Source organism: Pelodiscus sinensis, chromosome 32, assembly GCF_049634645.1.
Source record: "Pelodiscus sinensis isolate JC-2024 chromosome 32, ASM4963464v1, whole genome shotgun sequence".
In the NCBI taxonomy this organism is placed as follows: domain Eukaryota; kingdom Metazoa; phylum Chordata; order Testudines; family Trionychidae; genus Pelodiscus; species Pelodiscus sinensis.
The window spans coordinates 6,894,783-6,912,187 of record NC_134742.1 but is presented as its reverse complement, the minus strand read 5'-3'; the positions used below and the strand labels follow the sequence as shown (position 1 = coordinate 6,912,187).

Below are 17,405 nucleotides of genomic sequence, written 5' to 3'. Positions count from 1 at the left end.
AGGAAGTCTGTGTATGTATGCCTAAAACTGCGAGTTCAGCTATCAGAGATTATAGTTTATTTTTTCAAGATCTCTTACGGCAAAAGAACTTGGGGTAGCCCCCTGGAAGAAGTTCCTAAGTGACTCTTCCTGGGTTCTAAAAGGTTTTTTTTTCTCACTTGGGTGGTGGCAGCATAGCACTGAAAGTCAGGAAATCTGTGCTCTTGGGGGGTATGTCTACACTACCCCGCTAGTTCGAACTAGCGGGGTAATGTATGCATACCGCACTTGCTAATGAAGCCCGGGATTTGAATTTCCCGGGCTTCATTAGCATAAGCGGGGAGCCGCCATTTTTAAATCCCCGCTGCTTCGAACCCCGTGTAGCGCGGCTACACGGGGCTCGAACTAGGTAGTTCGGACTAGGGTCCTATTCCGAACTACCGGTACTCCTCGTGAAACGAGGTGTACCGGTAGTTCGGAATAGGCACCTAGTCCGAACTACCTAGTTCGAGCCCCGTGTAGCCGCGCTACACGGGGTTCGAAGCAGCGGGGATTTAAAAATGGCGGCTCCCCGCTTATGCTAATGAAGCCCGGGAAATTCAAATCCCGGGCTTCATTAGCAAGTGCGGTATGCATACATTACCCCGCTAGTTCGAACTAGCGGGGTAGTGTAGACATACCCGGGGAGTTTTTAAAAACAGAAACCTATAGATGCAATGTATTTTTGAAGTCTTATGCAAGCCTCCACCTTGCACTTGAAATGCCAGAGTGAGGAACAACCTTGATAAGTGCAGAGACACTTTGGCTTTGTCTAGACTGGCAAGTTTTTCCGCAAAAGCAGTTGCTTTTGCAGAAAAACTTGCCAGCCGTCTACACTGGCCGCTTGAATTTCCGCAAGAACACTGACGATCTCATGTAAGAAATCAGTGCTTCTTGCAGAAATACTATGCTGCTCCCATTCGGGCAAAAGTCCTTTTTGCACAAAAGGGCCAGTGTAGACAGCTCAGATTTGTTTTGTGCAAAAAAGCCCCAATCGCAAAAATGGCGATCGGGGTTTTTTTGTGCAAAAACGCGTCTAGATTGGCACGGACGCTTTTCTGCAAAATGTGCTTTTGCGGAAAAGGGTCCTTGCCAATCTAGACGCTCTTTTCCACAAATGATTTTAACGGAAAACTATTTCATTAAAAGCATTTGCGAAAAATCATGCCAATCGAGACGTAGCCTTTTTGGTGCAAGGGCACTGTTTTGTGCACTAGTATCATTTTCAGAGCAATATAATCTCTTCCAAGAGGACAATATGCAAAAATGGGGGGAAGACTGGATATGGACATTGTTGAGTTCATTGCATAAATTGTTGGTGTCATAGATGTACAAAACCAAAATGTATCTTAAAGGAACATATTGTTAAGGGATATGCCAAGTAAAAGTGCAACCCTCTGTTATAAGCTAGTAAATGTAACCAGGACACCGTGGCTACGTCTAGACTGGCATGATTTTCTGCAAATGCTTTTAACGGAAAAGTTTTTCCATTAAAAGCATTTGCGGAAAAGAGCGTCTAGATTGGCACGGATGCTTTGGCGCAAAAGCACTTTTTGCAGAAAAGCGTCCATGCCAATCTCGACATGATTTGCGCAAGAAAGCCCCGATTGCCATTTTCGTGATTGGGGCTTTTTTGTGTAAAACAATACCGCGTTGTCTACACTGGCCCTTTTGTGCAAAAGCATTTGCGCAAGAGGGCTTTTGCCCGAACGGGAGCAGCACGGTATTTCCGCAAGAACACTGACAATCTTACATGAGATCGTCAGTGTTCTTGCGGAAATTCAAGCGGCCAGTGTAGACAGCTGGCAAGTTTTTCCACGAAAGCAGCTGCTTTTGCGGAAAATCTTGCCAGTCTAGATGCAGCCCTTTAGTAAACTGAACAGGAATTTATCTTCTCATCAGTAGCTTCAGAGTGGATACGTCTATGTGCGATGTAGCTATGGATATAGTATGACATAAATCAGTTCTGTTTGCAGTATGCACATCAGGGGTGGCCAATAATTTTTGATGGGGGGCTACTCCAAGATTCTGGAAAGTGTTTGAGGGCCGCATTCTTCCATGATATTAATGGAGATGCGGGGGTTTGGAATGGAGGTTTGGTGTAGAAGGAAGCCTGGGGTAAGGGACTGGGGTGCTGGAGGGAGACTGGAGTCAGGAAGGGAGTTGGGGTGGGGCAGGTGGTTATGACCTAGGGCAGGGGACTGGAGTGCAGGGAGTTGGGATGTGACTTAGGGTAGGAGGGGATTGTGATCTGGGGCAGGAGATTGAGGTGCCAGATCTGGGAGGGGGTATGGGTGTAAGAGGGGGACAGAGAGTTTGGGTATGTTGAGTGTGGGGAGTAGAGAGCTGGGGCAGGAAAGGGCTGGGGTGCCAGAAGCAGGCTGTGGCCAAGAGACTTACTTGTCAGGTGCCAAACTAGCTTGCCTGCCTGCAGAGCTAAAAATGTTTGCCAGCCAGCCAACCTGCCTGAGCACCTGGCCATGTCTTCATGAATAACTGAGCCTAGGAGAGGGGACTTGATTCTTCTTAACAGCCTATTATTCCAACAAACAGTTCACATTGGCTGGTTTCTGCCAGAAACCAGCCAATGGGAATGTGCTGGGGGTGAGGCGGCTCCTAAAACTTCCCCCTTCCCCTCCAGTTTTAAAACAGAAACAGAGCCCGGCAGCTGTGTTTCTGCACACCATGCAGGGCTGCATGGGAATCTATCTGGGGCTCCCCACTGCCTCCACAGGCTGGATCCAGTGGCTAGGTGGGCCACGGGCCGTATTTTGCCCAGGCCTGTTGAACATATTACAGCTTCTTATATGTTTAGGATTGAAGAAGGTCATACATTTAACCAAGAATTAGCAATGGCTACACTGTATTGATAACTGCTGTTTTATAACAGGAAACAGAAAAAGCCACCAGTTTAATTCTTATCAAAAAGTGTCAATAAAACAAATCAGGTATGGCACTGCACTAATTAAAACTCATATTAAGATCATTACAGCAAAACCTTATGTGTCCTCTTCATAGCCTTTTTGCCTATTTTCCATCACCTTGAAGATAATGTCTACAATGAACCCAGCAATGTGCCTCCCTTGGTAATGGATCACTCAAATGAAAATTCCACCAGTGGCCAGTTGCTCTAAAGAAGGGTCTCAGTACATTGGTAATTACAATATGTTTATAAGGCGGACACACTGTGGTGTGTCTAGAAGGAAGGTACTGACAAGATCAGTCGTCATTGTTGTTGATAATCTATCAGGTTAACTATGCAGGAGGCTTGGTTGTGAAGGATAACATGGCAATATTGGCCAATATCCTACTACTGTTTATACATCTTAAATTATCTTTATGGTTGATTGGAGTGCAGGGTCACAGGATCAAATTTTTTCCAAGCCCTTAAGGCACACATACTCATTAAGCTTGTGGCATTTCCCACTTTAACTATCTGCTATCTATTGGGTTAAGGGTCAAGTCCTCATCTTATGTTATAGGGTTCATTAACAATCACCTTATTAAGGGGGAGCTATAACTGGTGGGCTAGTTTGCCTTTGTTATATTTACTCCAACTGTATTCCAGCTTCGTTATATTGATGTCTACATTTATAGTCTGCTTTGCATTAGATACAGCAGTAATGCTAGCAACCTACAGGCTTGTATCCTGTAAGACATTAGCTTTGACAAGGCAGTATAAATCTTGGGGCCTGTAATATCTAATATAGTCATCTTTGTACAGACTAACAGCCCAATAGGAAACCACAAGTTATTGGGGAGCAGAAAATAATGGGTAAGTACATCTGGAGATGTAATGTGTTTGATACAGACACTGGTCTGTGTGGAATACAGAGAGGAGTTACGGAATAAGTAATCATAGTCATCAAGCCTGATGAGGCTGATTAAGTGGAAGATTCTGGTTACCTAAGCTAACCTATGACCAATTTTGTATGATAACCAATCAAAAGAGGTACCACGATTGGTACCAATATGGTCCCTTTGAGTGTCCTGGTACAAATACGACGAGGAGTCCTGTGGCACCTTATAGACTAACTGAAGTGTAGGAGCATAAGCTTTCGTGGGCAAAGACCCACTTCGTCAGATGCATGTAGTGGAAATTTCCAGAGGCAGGAATAAATATGCAGGCCAGGATCAGGCTGGAGATGACCAGGTGGATCCAATCAAGGAGGATGAGGCCCACTTCTAGCAGCTGATCTGGAGGTGTGAATTCCAAGAGAATAGAAGCTGCTTTTGTAGTTAGCAAGCCATTCACAGTCTTTGTTTAATCCAGAGTTGATTGTGTCAAACTTAAAGATGAACTGTAGCTCAGCAGTTTCTCTTTGAAGTCTGGTCCTGAAGTTTTTTTGCTGCAGGATGGCTACTTTTAGATCTGCAATTGTGTGTCCAGGCAGATTGAAGTGTTCCCCTACAGGTTTTTGTATGTTGCCATTCCTAATATCAGATTTGTGTCCATTGATTCTTTTACGTAGGGACTGTCCTGTTTGGCCGATGTATATAGCAGTGGGGCATTGTTGGCACATGATGGCATATATTACGTTGGTGGATGTGCAGGAGAATGTACCAGTGACAGTATGGCTGATCTGGTTAGGTCCTGTGATGGTGTTGCTGGTGTATATATGTGGGCAGAGTTGGCACCGAGGTTTGTTGCAAGGATTGGTTCCTGAGTTCGAGTTCGAGTTATTATGGTGCGGTGTGTAGTTGCTGGTGAGAATATGCTTCAGGTTGGCGGGTTGTCTGTGGGCAAGGACCGGCCTACCTCCCAAGGCCTGTGAGAGCGAGGGATCATTGTCCAGGATGGGCTGAAGATCACTAATGATGCGTTGGAGAGGTTTTAGCTGGGGACTATAGGTGATGGCCAGTGGTGTTCTGTTGGTTTCTTTCTTGGGCTTGTCCTGTAGCAGGAGGCTTCTGGGTACACGTCTGGCTCTGTCAATCTGTCTCCTCACTTCCTCGTGTGGGTATCGCAGTTTACAGAATGCTTGTTGAAGGTCTTGTAGGTGTAGGCTTGCTAACTACAAAAGCAGCTTCTATTCTCTTGGAATTCACACCTCCAGATCAGCTGCTAGAAGTGGGCCTCATCCTCCTTGATTGGATCCACCTGGTCATCTCCAGCCTGATCCTGGCCTGCATATTTATTCCTGCCTCTGGAAATTTCCACTACATGCATCTGACGAAGTGGGTCTTTGCCCACGAAAGCTTATGCTCCTACACTTCAGTTAGTCTATAAGGTGCCACAGGACTCCTCGTCGCTTTTGCAGATTCAGACTAACACGGCTACCCCTCTGATACCTGGTACAAATACAAATTTATATATTACTCCAAAGTATCCTACTTTGATGGGGAATGAGCAATTTTCCTTATTTCCCCAGGATTGCAGTTAAAGTCATTGAAAATTTTTTTAAAAACAACAACAAATTGTCCTGTAGCACCTTAGAGACTAACAAAATACATAGATGGTATCATGAACTTTTGTAGACACAGTCCACTTCTTCAGATGAATGGACAAGAGGTCCATTACCACTAGGTGAGGAGGAATGTCCTTCTCAAGTTTCCATAAGCACACTGTATAGTCAAGCCCTTGTGCTGAGCGAATTAGTACAGCTGGCATTGGATCCTCTGGACACAGTGAAATGCTGTTTCTGGTACCATGAGACAAGCAGACTGGTAGGACTGCGAAGTGTTGCAGGCATGGGATGAGCTACAGTGGCTGCAAAACTTCAGAATGAGCAAGGTCACTTTCATGGAACTTTGCGAATGGCGTTCCCTTGCTCTGATGTGTAGGGACACCCAAATGAGACCTGATCTGACAGTGGAGAAGCTCAAGCTTCCACAGAGCAATTCCCATGCAACACCAGATAGCTACCAGGCAACTGCAGCTCAATTCAGACTGGGGAAATCTACAGTGGGGGCTATTGTTATACAAGTGGCCAAGGACATCAGTATACTTCTGCTATGTGGAGTAGTCACTCTGGGAAACCTGGATACCATAATGGAGGGCTTTGCCACAATAGCGTTCTCTCGATCTGGTGGGGCAACAGACAGAACATACATCCCCATCTTGGCCCCTGACCATCTTGCCAAGGAAAATATAAACCACTAGACTGGCCAGTTTTTCCAGAAAATCAGCTGTTTTTCCGGCAAAACTTGCCAGCTGTCTACACTGGCCGCTTGAATTTCGACAAAAGCACTGACTTCCTACTGTAAGAAATCGGTGCTTTTTGCGGAAATACTATGCTGCTCCCATTCAGGCAAAAGTCCCTTTTGCGCAAAACTTTTGCGCAAAAGGGCCAGTGTAGACAGCTGAGATTTGTTTTGCGCAAAAAAGCCCCGATCGCAAAAATGGCGATTGGGGCTTTTTTGCACCAAAGCGTGTCTAGATTGGCCATGGACGCTTTTCTGCAAAAAGTGCTTTTGTGGAAAAGTGTCCATGCCAATCTAGATGCTCTTTTCCAAAAATGCTTTTAATGGAAAACTTTTCCGTTAAAAGCATTTCCAGAAAATCAAGCCAGTCTAGACATAGTCAAAGGGTATTTCTCTGTGGTTCTGCAGGTGCTAGTGGATCACAACGGCTGTTTCATTGACATCAACATGGGATGGTTGGGATAGGTGCATGATGTGCATATCTTTTGGAATTCCTGCCTCTTACAAAAGATGCATGCTGGAACTTTTTTCTCAGACCGGACAATTAGAATCCGAGAGGTAGAAATGCCAATCGTGATCCTTGGTGACTCAGCCTACCTCTTGCTCCCTTGGCTCATGACCCTGTACACAGGCAGCCTGGATCCTAGTAAGAAGCAGATCAACTACAGGCTGTGCAAGTACAGAATGGCAGTTGATTGCAATTTGGGCATTTAAAGGGAAGGTTTAGGTGTCTCCTAACGAGGTCAGACCTCAGCAAATGCAACATTCCCTTTGTGGTGGCAAAGAGCTCCATAATATTTGTGAGAGCAAGGGGAGGGGGAATTTTCTGGCAGGGTGGGGGGACAGAGGCAGAGCACCTAGCCAAAGATTTTGATCACCAGACACCAAGGCGATAAGGAAAGCACAGCACAGGACAGTGCAAATCAGAGACATCTATCCCTTCTTGTGATCAGTGTAATTAAGCCATCACACACTGCAGCACACCGAATTATGGACTTACTAGCAGAGGACAATGACTTGTCAGATTCAGATGAGGAAAAAAATGAACCTTTATTGCATTGTGCTCTCACAGATGTGATATGCAGAGGAGAGCGCTGCTTTTGGTCTAGGGAAACCAGTACTGAGTATGGGAAATCACATTGTTATGAAGGAGTGGGATGAAGAGCAGTGGCTACAGAACTTTTGGATGTGTAAAGCAGCCATCCTGAAGCTGTGTGCTGAGCTAGCCCTGGAACTGTGGTAAAAGGACACTGGAAACAGAACTGTTCTTGGTAGAGAAGTGCATGGCCATTGCTTTGAGGAAGCTGGCTACTCCTGATTGCTACTGTTTACTGGAAATGAGTTGCAGTGGGGAAGTCTATGGTCAGGGCAGCACTTATGCAACTGTGTGGTGCAATGAATTAAATTCTGTTGCCTAGGACTGTGACTCTGGGAAATGTGGATGACATAGTGGCTAGTTTTGCCGATATGGGCTTTGCTAACTGGGGCAGGACAATGAATGGCACACCTATCCCAATTACAGAGCTACCCAAATCTTGCCTTAGAGTACATCAGTAGTAAAGGATACTTCTCCATGGTGCTTAGGTGCTTGTGTATCGCTGACAGTGATTCAGACATAAATGTGGCATGCTCTGGAAAGGTGCATGATGCATATTCAGGAACAGTAGCCTGTTCAGAAAGCTGCAAGCTGGCACTTTCTTTCCATACTAGAAAATATCACGGGGGATGTGGAAGTGCCAATAGTGATCCTAGGTGACACAGCTTACCCCTTGCAGCCATGGCACATGAAGCCTTACACGGGCACTTGGACAGCAGTAAGGAGCAGTCCATCAACAGGCTAAGCCACCATCGCATGGTTGTTGAATGTGCCTTTGGCAGACTGAAAGCTAGATGGAGGTGTTTGTATGGCAGGCTAGACCTCTTGGAGGATCACGTCCCCAAGGTGGGGGCAGCATGCTGTTGCTTAGGTAATTTGTGTGTGTGTGAGAGAGGGTGAAGTATTTGCCCAACGGTAGGAGTATGAGTCCTGGCACCTGGGTGCAGTCTGAGTAGTCAGATACTCAGGACATCTGAGGAGGCCATGCTGTGACCATCACTATCAGGGAGGTTTTGAGGAATCACTTTGACAGTGAGGGGGCCTGATGTTTCTGGGTGTTGGGGTTGCTTCCCTGCCTTATCCCACTGCTCATCCTGAGTGAGGTGTTCCTGTGGCACTGGGGTGTTTCACACAACATAAACTCTTGGAAACCTGCATCACGTTTGAGTTTATTGATGTCTCAATTTCAAAACCTCAAAGTGAGAGCTGCTTTCACAGGGAGTAGAGTGTGAGGGGAAGAAACCATTACCTGAGCGAGAGTCTGTAGGCACAGAGCAGGGATGGGGAACCTCAGCCCCGGGGACTGGATGCAGACCCTCGCTTGCTTGATCTGGCCTCCAAGGCTCAGCTCCCCTTCCCCTACCACTCCACTGCAGGGCTGGAGCACACAAACTCTCAGCTAGGGACAAGCAGGCCTCTGAAGAAAACTTCCCACTATTTACCTGGAGGAAAACAAAACTCTCTCCAGAAACTGTGATCATGGTGCATTTTACAGTGGGGCAGGAGGGAAGGAGGGTTGGTTATGACTCCCCAAGAAAGCACAGCCCACGCTTGTGCAGCAGTTGTAACTGGAAGAAAATGGTGCTAATCCTACACTTGTTAATCCTCCACAGGCTGCCATCTTGCTGACATCCCTGACGAAGGTTAACAAGCAGGCCCGGGATCAGTTTTTCATGGAGAACAGACAGTGCCCTGGTCCTTACGCAGCTGAACTCTGTGCTGCCTTGGTTCCAAGGAAGATTCTACTGCTGTCTGTGCGCACGTCGATGCTCTGTTTGGACATAACACAGACTCAAGAATGGATTAGCCATCTCACAAACACAAAGCTCCAGCTTGGCCAGTGCTTGTGTGGCTCCCCCTTCAATGGATGCATAGAGCAGATGATCACCCCAGATGGTACCATCTGTTCAGCCTTCCAACTCCACCCACCTGCACAGCAACGCACCCTACATCCCTTCTATTGCCTCAAGATGCTGAATCTCTTCTACATAGAATTGCTGAGCGTCCTCCATAACATCAGGACTGTCTTTGCTGCCTGACTTACACGTTGTCATCACCTCTGGGCCCTCCACAATCACTTCATCAACTTGGATTTGCCACAACTATGATGGAGCGCCTGACTGTATGCCTGGGGAAGGCTTCCTCTCAGAACTACGGATGTAAGATATTGTTTATTTTAGTAATCATGTTGCCATAATAATTTTTGGTGGTTATTTTTAGCCAGTGCATGACCAGCCCATTCCTAGAGGGAGCAGTGCGGGGTGAAAGGAGGAGCCAGCTTAAAAATCAGCTCCCTGTGCAGATCAGCTCCCACCTGCAGCCCCTGTCTGCAGGGTGCCCGAGCTCCCTGCAGGCAGAGGCTGCTCTGGCATCCCATGGATCAGGCCCACCATGGAGAGGGTCTGCTCCAGTAACCCGCCTGCTCCCCCATCCTGCTGCCTCTGATATTGCCTGCTAAGCTGTCTCTCCCTCAGGGTATGTCTACACTACCACCCTAGTTCAAACGAGGGTGGTTAATGTAGTCAATCGAAGTTGCAAATGAAGCCTGGGATTTAAATATCCTGGGCTTCATTTGCATCTTGCCGGGCGCCGCCATTTTTAAATCCTCAGTAATTCAGACTCCGTGCCCGCGGCTACACGTGGCATGAATTTGGTAGTTCGAATTAGGCTTTCTAATTAGTTCCGAGGAGTAACGGTAGTTCGAATTAGAAAGCCTAATTCGAACTACCTACTCCGTGCCGCGTGTAGCCACGGGCACGGAGTCCGAACTACCGGAGATTTAAAAATGGCGGCACCCAGCAAGATGCAAATGAAGCCCGGGATATTTAAATCCCAGGCTTCATTTGCAGCTTCGATTGACTACATTAACCACCCTAGTTCGAACTAGGGTGGTAGTGTAGACATACCCTCAGTGTATTGCTGATACAGAGGCAACAGCATGGAGGTAGTGCTCACGGAGTTGGCTTTTAAGCTGGCTCCCTACCTAAGCACTGGCTCCCACCTGCGCCCCCCCCCCCCAACTGCCTTTATTGGAGGAAGCATGTGGGAGGGGGGCAGGTGGCTTCACAGAACCAGCACACATGGGGAGCCACCATCAGCCTCAGCCTGGATCAATCCAGACAAGGGGTCCACTCTGACAGCACCGAGCCAGTAAGTGATGGTCCCATCAACACCCCTTCTTGTAGCCCTGCAAACGAGTAACCAATAAGCGAAGCCTTTAACCCTAAAAACTCCTCGCGCTGCTCCTCCCCTCCGCCGCTCCTGGCTCCACGTGATTCTTTCATCCCCGGCACTGGGACACGAACAGGCTTCCTCTTTTGCGTCCGCCTCTGGCAGCGCCACGCCAGAGATCCCAGAGCGCTGGGGTAAGAGACTGCCCGGGCCGGGGGGGAAAGGGCTCCGGTCCCCGCCTGTCTGGGTTCCAAGGGAGCGGGAAAGCCGGGCTCGCTGCCTAGTTGCAGGTCCGCTAGCGGCTAATGCAGGGACTCGCCCGCTTCCGCCTCCGGCCATTGCCCGGCTGCATTGCCTGTCCTGGCGCCTCTGCCTTGCCCCTCTGCCCGGACTGCTGAATGCAGAGGCGACCCAGCCCCACGTAGACCCCAGAGGGGGAGGTTTTCTGGGAGGGGGAAGCTGAGTCCCCTCCCTGTGCCCCAGGGTTGCCAGGTGTCTGGTTTTGAATCAGACAGGCCAGTATTTGAGCTTTCTGTGCGGGAAACAAATGGAGACAATGGAAATGTCGGGTATGTTCTAAATGAGATGGAATGTCCATTGTGATGTCATGTCAGGTATTTTTGTTGAAGCTATCTGGCTACACTAGTGCCCTCATGGTCAGGGGATCATGCGGCCCCCCTGGATAACTGGGGCTGGCGTGGTTGGTGGTGGTGGGAGGGCGTGAAACAGCTTGGTGGGCAGCGGAACAAAGGGAGAGAGGTGACACACACACACACAGTGCATCTACACAGCAAAGTTATTTCGGAATAACTGCGAGTGTCTACACAGCAATAGAGTTATTTCGAAATAACGGACGGATTACTCCAACTTCTGCAAACCTCATTCTATGAGAAATAACGCCTGTTCCAACATAGCTATTTTAAAATAAGGTGTGTGTAGACACTCCACTTCTGCTATTTCGAAATAGCCCCTCACCAGGGCCATTCTGGGGGTATGTCTAGATGGCAGGATTTTTCCGCTTTTTTTTGTGTGGAAAAGCGAACATGGGGAGCCCTGTATTTCTTTTGGGGAGCCCTGTATTTCTCGTTCTATGAGAAATAAGGGTTTCTCAGAAACAGGAGGCTTTTCCTCCGTTTGGCCCCATCTAGACGAGGCCAAACGGCAGAAAAGCAATCGGAAAAAGCTACACAAATTGTGGAGCACAATTTGCGTAGCTTTTTTTTTAAAAAAAAGGCTATACTGTAGACTTAGCCTAAATTATTCCTCCTAGGGCTCTAAATTGAGATAGCTTATTTCAAAATAGCACGTCTACACTGCAGGGAAACCTCAAAATTAGTCTGAGGCAGGCTTCCCTAATGGTGACATGCTTAACTATTCCAGAATAGCTTATTCCGAAATAAATGTGCAGTGTAGATGTAACCACAGAGCGCCTGGGGTTGGGGTTGTATTGGGAGGCAGGGCTCAGGGTGCCTGGCTCAGCTCCAGCTGGTTTCAACCTGTGGCAAGGTGAACTCTGAACTGGGATCTGTGGGTTTTGAGGTTTTGAACTGTTTTCCGGTGAGACAGAGAAATGTGAGTCTGTGTGCGTATTTTGAGTCAGTGTCAATATGGCCTTGCCGCTTGATCAGTTTCCCACTCACTGCCAAACAATACAACTCCTGCCCGAGTGTGGGTAACACATTGTCTGGAAGGGTTGCAGTTCCTCCCGGAAGAGGCGCTGTAGTGTGGGGACCGGGAGATGCAGGAACTCAGCCGGAGGCTCCTCCCACACTCATGGCCTCTCTGAGAAACTGAAACTGTCAGATCAGCACGAGACCCAGGCACCTACATCTTATTCTCCTCCAGTGGAGCACCGCGGGGAGGCAGGCAGAGAACTGAACTAAAGGCTGAAGCCAGTTAAATGTGTAATACAGGCTTCCTTCTGCCCCGTGCCACAAAGGATCTGAGTTGTCCCTCTCTGTGTTAAGCATTTCTAAATAAATCAGGACTCCAAAAAATGAGATTTTAAAATCGGAATTCTCCTCTTTACTTTCTGGTTTCTCAGCCTCTACCGTGGAACCAGGTCACATTTCAAACTTTTCTCTGCATCCACAAAGGCTGGAAACATCACTTCATTTTTTAAAAACTGAAAACTCAGATTCTCCCCTACCTGTTTACCCTAAGGAGCTGGGCTTTGGAAAACACCAACTATCCTAACATCAGAGCTGGCTACAGGGAGTGAGACTTTCTCAGCCATCCAGGGGATTTAGAAACATCATGATTTCTATTACCGCAGTGCCTAGGTGACCTATGTAACTTTACAACCCTTTTGAGCCCTTTTACATTGAAGGGAAGCTGTGCCCAAACAGTCCAGATCTCAGTAGACCAGCTGCCTCCCCTACCACCACCACACTGACAGCTGTTTGCAGGAAGAGGGGAGGTTCTCCACACCTGTAGCTCTTTCTTGATCATATATTTTCTTAGTGGCAAAAACATCCCTACTCAACACCCTCTTCCCTTCGGGCAGCATTTCCCTTTGTGGAGCAGGGAATCACTTTGACATATAATTTCCCTTGGAATGATGTGAGGAAGATAAGGATTTTCCTTCCTTCCTGCCCAGGTGAAGGAATGAAGGTTCCATCCAGATTCTGCTAGCAAATACACAACTGGACTTGTCCAACGGTAGTTGCTATTAACCCCATCTATGCCATATGTGAGTTACTATTCAACTTTGTGACTAAAAGAGGGGTGGTTGTCTGGAGCACACAGTTTGAACCCAGCTGTGGGAGAACGCTGTGTAACCGTTAAACCACAGGCCTAGATTCTGTTCCTACAGCTGCTACTGACTGAGTGACTCTGTGGATCTGGCAGGGGGCTGGTTACCGCCTGTGCCTTAATTTAATTCTCTCTTTGATGGATGTGGGCATGCTCACCCAAATGTATTGATAATACAAGAAAGCAGGGGCAGATATATGGCACGGCAAACGGGGCGGCCGCCCCGGGCCCTGCGCTTCAGAAAGCCCCACGCATGCGCTGTGGCAAAGGGGGGGCCCCACAGAATTATGCTGCCCAGGGCCCCGCAAAACGGTCATCTGCCCCTGCAAGAAAGTATGGACGTGAGTGGTTAATCAGTGACCATCACTCTTCTCCATTCATAGATTTGGAAGAGGAAAACAAGCTTTGCCTCTCACTCTTTCTGCTTTCCTCTGTCTCTGTCGGGTATGCATGAACGGGGCGGGCCACACCCTGGGATCTGCATGCGTCCGCGTGAGTCCGGCTCCCCGCTGGCCAATTCCCTCTCCCCGCCCCCTGCCAGCCAGTTCCTCCTCCCGATTTCCCACGGCCAGCCTCGCTGCCCCTGACTTCCACCCCGACCAGCTTGCTTCCTGCCGGCTGCCCCTCCCCCATTCTCCCCTGGCCAGCTACGCTGCCTCTGACCCCCTCCATCCTGCTTCTCTCCCAGCCAGTCCCTCCCCACTCCCACCCCCAATCAAGGGTGTCCGATTTTTTTTACACCCTACCCCAGTGATGTACATGGCTGGGGGCTGAGTGTGTGTACGTCACCATCCCTCCCCCCTACTCCTTCTGCCGTGGCACTCAGCTGAGTTCTGCGCTGCTCGGCCGGGCCACCGCAGGGGAGCAAGTGGCCGTTTGGGCTCCCCTGCAGCAGCCCGGCCGAGCAGCACAAAACTCAGCTGAGTGCTACTGTGGGAGGCCCCCTGGCCATGTACGTCACTGCCCCACCCTTCTTCCCCTCCCACTGTGGCCCTCATCTAAGTTCTGTGCGCTCAGCTGGGCCACAGCGGGGGAGCAAGCAGCAACAAGCGGCCATTTGGGGTGTTGCATGAGGACCGCGGACCCCAGACGGCCACTTGCCACCACTTGCTCCCCCATCGTGGCCCGGCTAAGCGGTGCAGAAGTCAGTCGAGCGCCACAGTGGGAGGAGAGAGCGCCCCCTCAGAGGCAAGGCAGTAACGCTACAGCGTTACAGCCTCACAGACACTGGCCTACTATATATATGATAACATTTGCAGAATTTTAAAATATTTTGCACAGAAAATTTAATTTGTTGATGCCAAATACCCTCAGGAATATGGGGTGCTGGGCAGTTTGGGGAGTGCTGAGTGGTGTGAGGGGTCTGTGGGTGGGAAGGCCTTGGGCATAGGGATTTATGGTGATCTCTGAGTGAGGGGCCACTGGGATGGGGGTTACTGATCATGAGGGGTTGGGTGGTACCGAGCAGGTAGGCAGTGTGGTAGGCAGACTGGCAATGCAGGGCTTGTGTTGGAGGTGCAGGTGGGAGGGAAGCGCAGGATTTGGGATGAAGGCTGCAAAATGCTGGGCTTAGGGAAACGGTGTTGGAGTAGGGGGCAGGAGTTAATGTCAAAGGGGGCACAGGATTGGAGTCCAGGGGTGGGGAAGCCCATGGCAGCCAAGGGAAATGGGGTGGGCTCCATTCCTGGGGAGGGTGGCAGGGCCATCAAAATACAAGTTTGCCAAGGGTGCCTTTTTCCCTAAGGCTGGCTCGGCCCAGCACCTGCAGCAGCATCCCCGGCCCAAGCGTGGCTGAGACACGATGGCAACAGCATCTGGGGATGTTGAGAGCGGAGTGCCGCTGCAGGCACCTCCTGCTTCAAGAGCCAGTGGACAACAGGGGATTGGAGTGGAGTCAGGTAATGGGGCAGATACAGGCACTGATCCCTGGCTCACACAGCGCTGGGCATGTGGCTGGGCAGGAGCTGTTTGCGCTGGTGGGTCAGACCCCCTGTGACAGCCCTGGCCCCTCTTGGCCTGGCTCCTTCTCCCCCTTCGGCTGCGTGGTACCCCGGTGAGACCCCATATGCGGGGACGGGCTCTGGGCAGGGGGTTGGGGGGCCCTGCCCCTGGAACATCTCTGTGCCCTGAGCTCACTGGTCTGGTGCTGGCCTGGCTGGCAGTGTGGTGGTGGGGGGGGGGGCTGTTCTGCCAGCCCCAGCCTGCCCGCTGCCTGAGCGCCTCTCCCAGAGCATCCGGCGGGAGGTGCAAGGGACGGAATGGGGTATGTCCTAGGGCAGCCCTAGCCCTGGTGCTGTCAGTGCGATGTGGCCCCACAGCCCGGACTGACAGGGCTCTCTGTTTCAGGGCTTCGTTTTAACTACAACAAATGTACAGTCGCCTTGGGAGTCGTGTCCTTAGTTCTCCTCATCACAGTTATTGCCCTGGCAGGTGAGTTCTCAGCCCTCCCTGCCCCCTTTCTGCACATTCCCCCTTCCTCGCCCCCTCTCCCCCCAAACTGCCCCAGTCACAGCATCTCCTCCTGGCCTGTCTGGCTCCTGCCCCTGGCACTGAGGCCTTGTGGGGGATACTCCTCCCAGAGCCACCTCCTGCCCCCTCCCAGGTCCTGCCGTGGGCACTCTCTGGGAGGGTCGGGTCTGACTGACACTAGCTCCCCCAGCCCATCTCTGAGCATGTGAGGTCCCAGTGACTTTCACTGGGCCCCAAACACAGTCACTGACACCCGACTGTGTGGATGTGTGTGTGGGGGGATGATTGACGGGGTGGGGGCAGGGTAGCAGTGAGCTGGGCCCCCTGCCTGCAGCCTGTCGTCCTGAGGTACCAGCCTGGCCTTCCTGTGTCCTTACCTCGTGCCCAGGGACGGGCTGGCAGGTGCTGCCTGTCATTGAAATGAGCAGAGATACCGCCATTAATGTTGTGTGGAACCCACCAATGAATGACCTCTGCAGTGCAAGGCCCCGCAGCGATAGTGACTCCTCCACCTCCACAGGTGGTGTGTGCTGGTGCCGAGAGTGGCTGTTGCTATTGAACATGAGCCTGGCTGTGTCTGCCCCTGGTCTGAAGAGGCGGAGGCGAGGGGCAGAGAGACTGTCAGGGGTGGGGTTTATCTCTGATCACTGGGCCCCTGGAGCAGCTGGCAGAGGGGGATGAATCCAGCTCTGTCTGCACTAGGAATCCTCTGTGCTGATGTCGTGACATTGATAGTTACATTAGTGCAATTGCTCATGTGGATGTGTTGCAGTGGTGCAGAAGGGGGCTTGCCCTGGCGGTCACTGCAGTAAGTTATCAGAGACACGCAGCTCCAGCATATCTGTGTGAGGTATTCGCACTGATGCAACTGCCTCACCACCCTTACACCAACATCAGCTGCCCTCTACCGGAGGGCTGTGAGCAAAGCCAAACTTACCCACACACAGAACATGCAGTTGTGTAGGTGTGGTGTAGTGTAAGTTCCTTGCTGGCTGCTATGCATGGGCTGTGGATGACCCCCACTGGCAGCTGTCTGTAAGCACTGCCCAGCAGGGGGTGCCTTACCAGACGTGAGTCCCCCTGCATCCAAACTCCTTCCCATCGCTTGCTGCCTGAAACCCTAACTGTTGTTAGGACTTGCTGTGAACTCCCTGCTGTTCTGGCCACATGGCTCACATTCCATAAGGTGGGATCTGTGAGCCTGGGGTGCTGGGAGCCCTCAGGATACAGTGGGAGCAGATGGAGAGATGGCACCTGTCAGAGGCTTCCCGAAATGAAGGGCTCCTTGCTGTGCCCTGAACATCTTAGGCACTGCTGGAAGGGGCCCTGGGCTTGGTCTGTATATTACCACATCCAGGTCTGTCATTGGCATCTTCATCATAGTCCCATTACACCCCAGCTCTTAGGGCAGTGACAAAGCTCCTGCACTCTTGTCTGTTTCCAGCAAGTTTTTCACTGGTTTGCTAGCTGTGCCCCTGGTTTTTTCAGCTCAACTTCAACAGCTCTTCGCCATGTTTTCAGGCAGCCTCATTTTCTCTTGGAGTTCTTGGAGTTATCGTGGATAGTTCTCTGAAAACTCCCACAGTGTGCAGCGGTGGTCAAAAAGGCAACTAGGATGCTAGGAATTACTAAGAAAAGGATAGAAAATAAGACCCAGAATATCTTACTGTCCCTGTATAAAACTATGGTACACCCACATCTTGAATACTGTGTACAGATGTGGTCTCCTAACCTCAAAAAAGATATTTTGGCC

At 50.1% G+C, this 17,405-nt stretch overlaps 1 protein-coding gene across 5 annotated transcripts in view; it reads left to right on the top strand.

Moving 5' to 3' along the window:
* Nucleotides 1-10,266: 10,266 nt before the first annotated feature.
* LOC142823224 (C-type lectin domain family 2 member D-like) overlaps nucleotides 10,267-17,405 on the top strand; it is a 25,320-nt gene continuing 18,181 nt past the window's right edge. For 4 of the 5 annotated variants that reach the window (XR_012898512.1, XR_012898513.1, XR_012898514.1 and 1 more), the window contains exons 1-4: nucleotides 10,272-10,623; nucleotides 13,029-13,121; nucleotides 14,928-15,081; nucleotides 15,530-15,613. Coding sequence is in view for 2 of the 5 variants with exons in the window: in XM_075913844.1 (XP_075769959.1) it covers nucleotides 14,985-15,081; nucleotides 15,530-15,613 (181 nt within the window). In the remaining 3 variants the exon portion in view is untranslated. Of the gene's footprint in view, nucleotides 10,624-13,028; nucleotides 13,122-14,927; nucleotides 15,082-15,529; nucleotides 15,614-17,405 lie in introns of all 5 variants that reach the window. The other variant, XM_075913846.1, reaches the window with a different exon arrangement.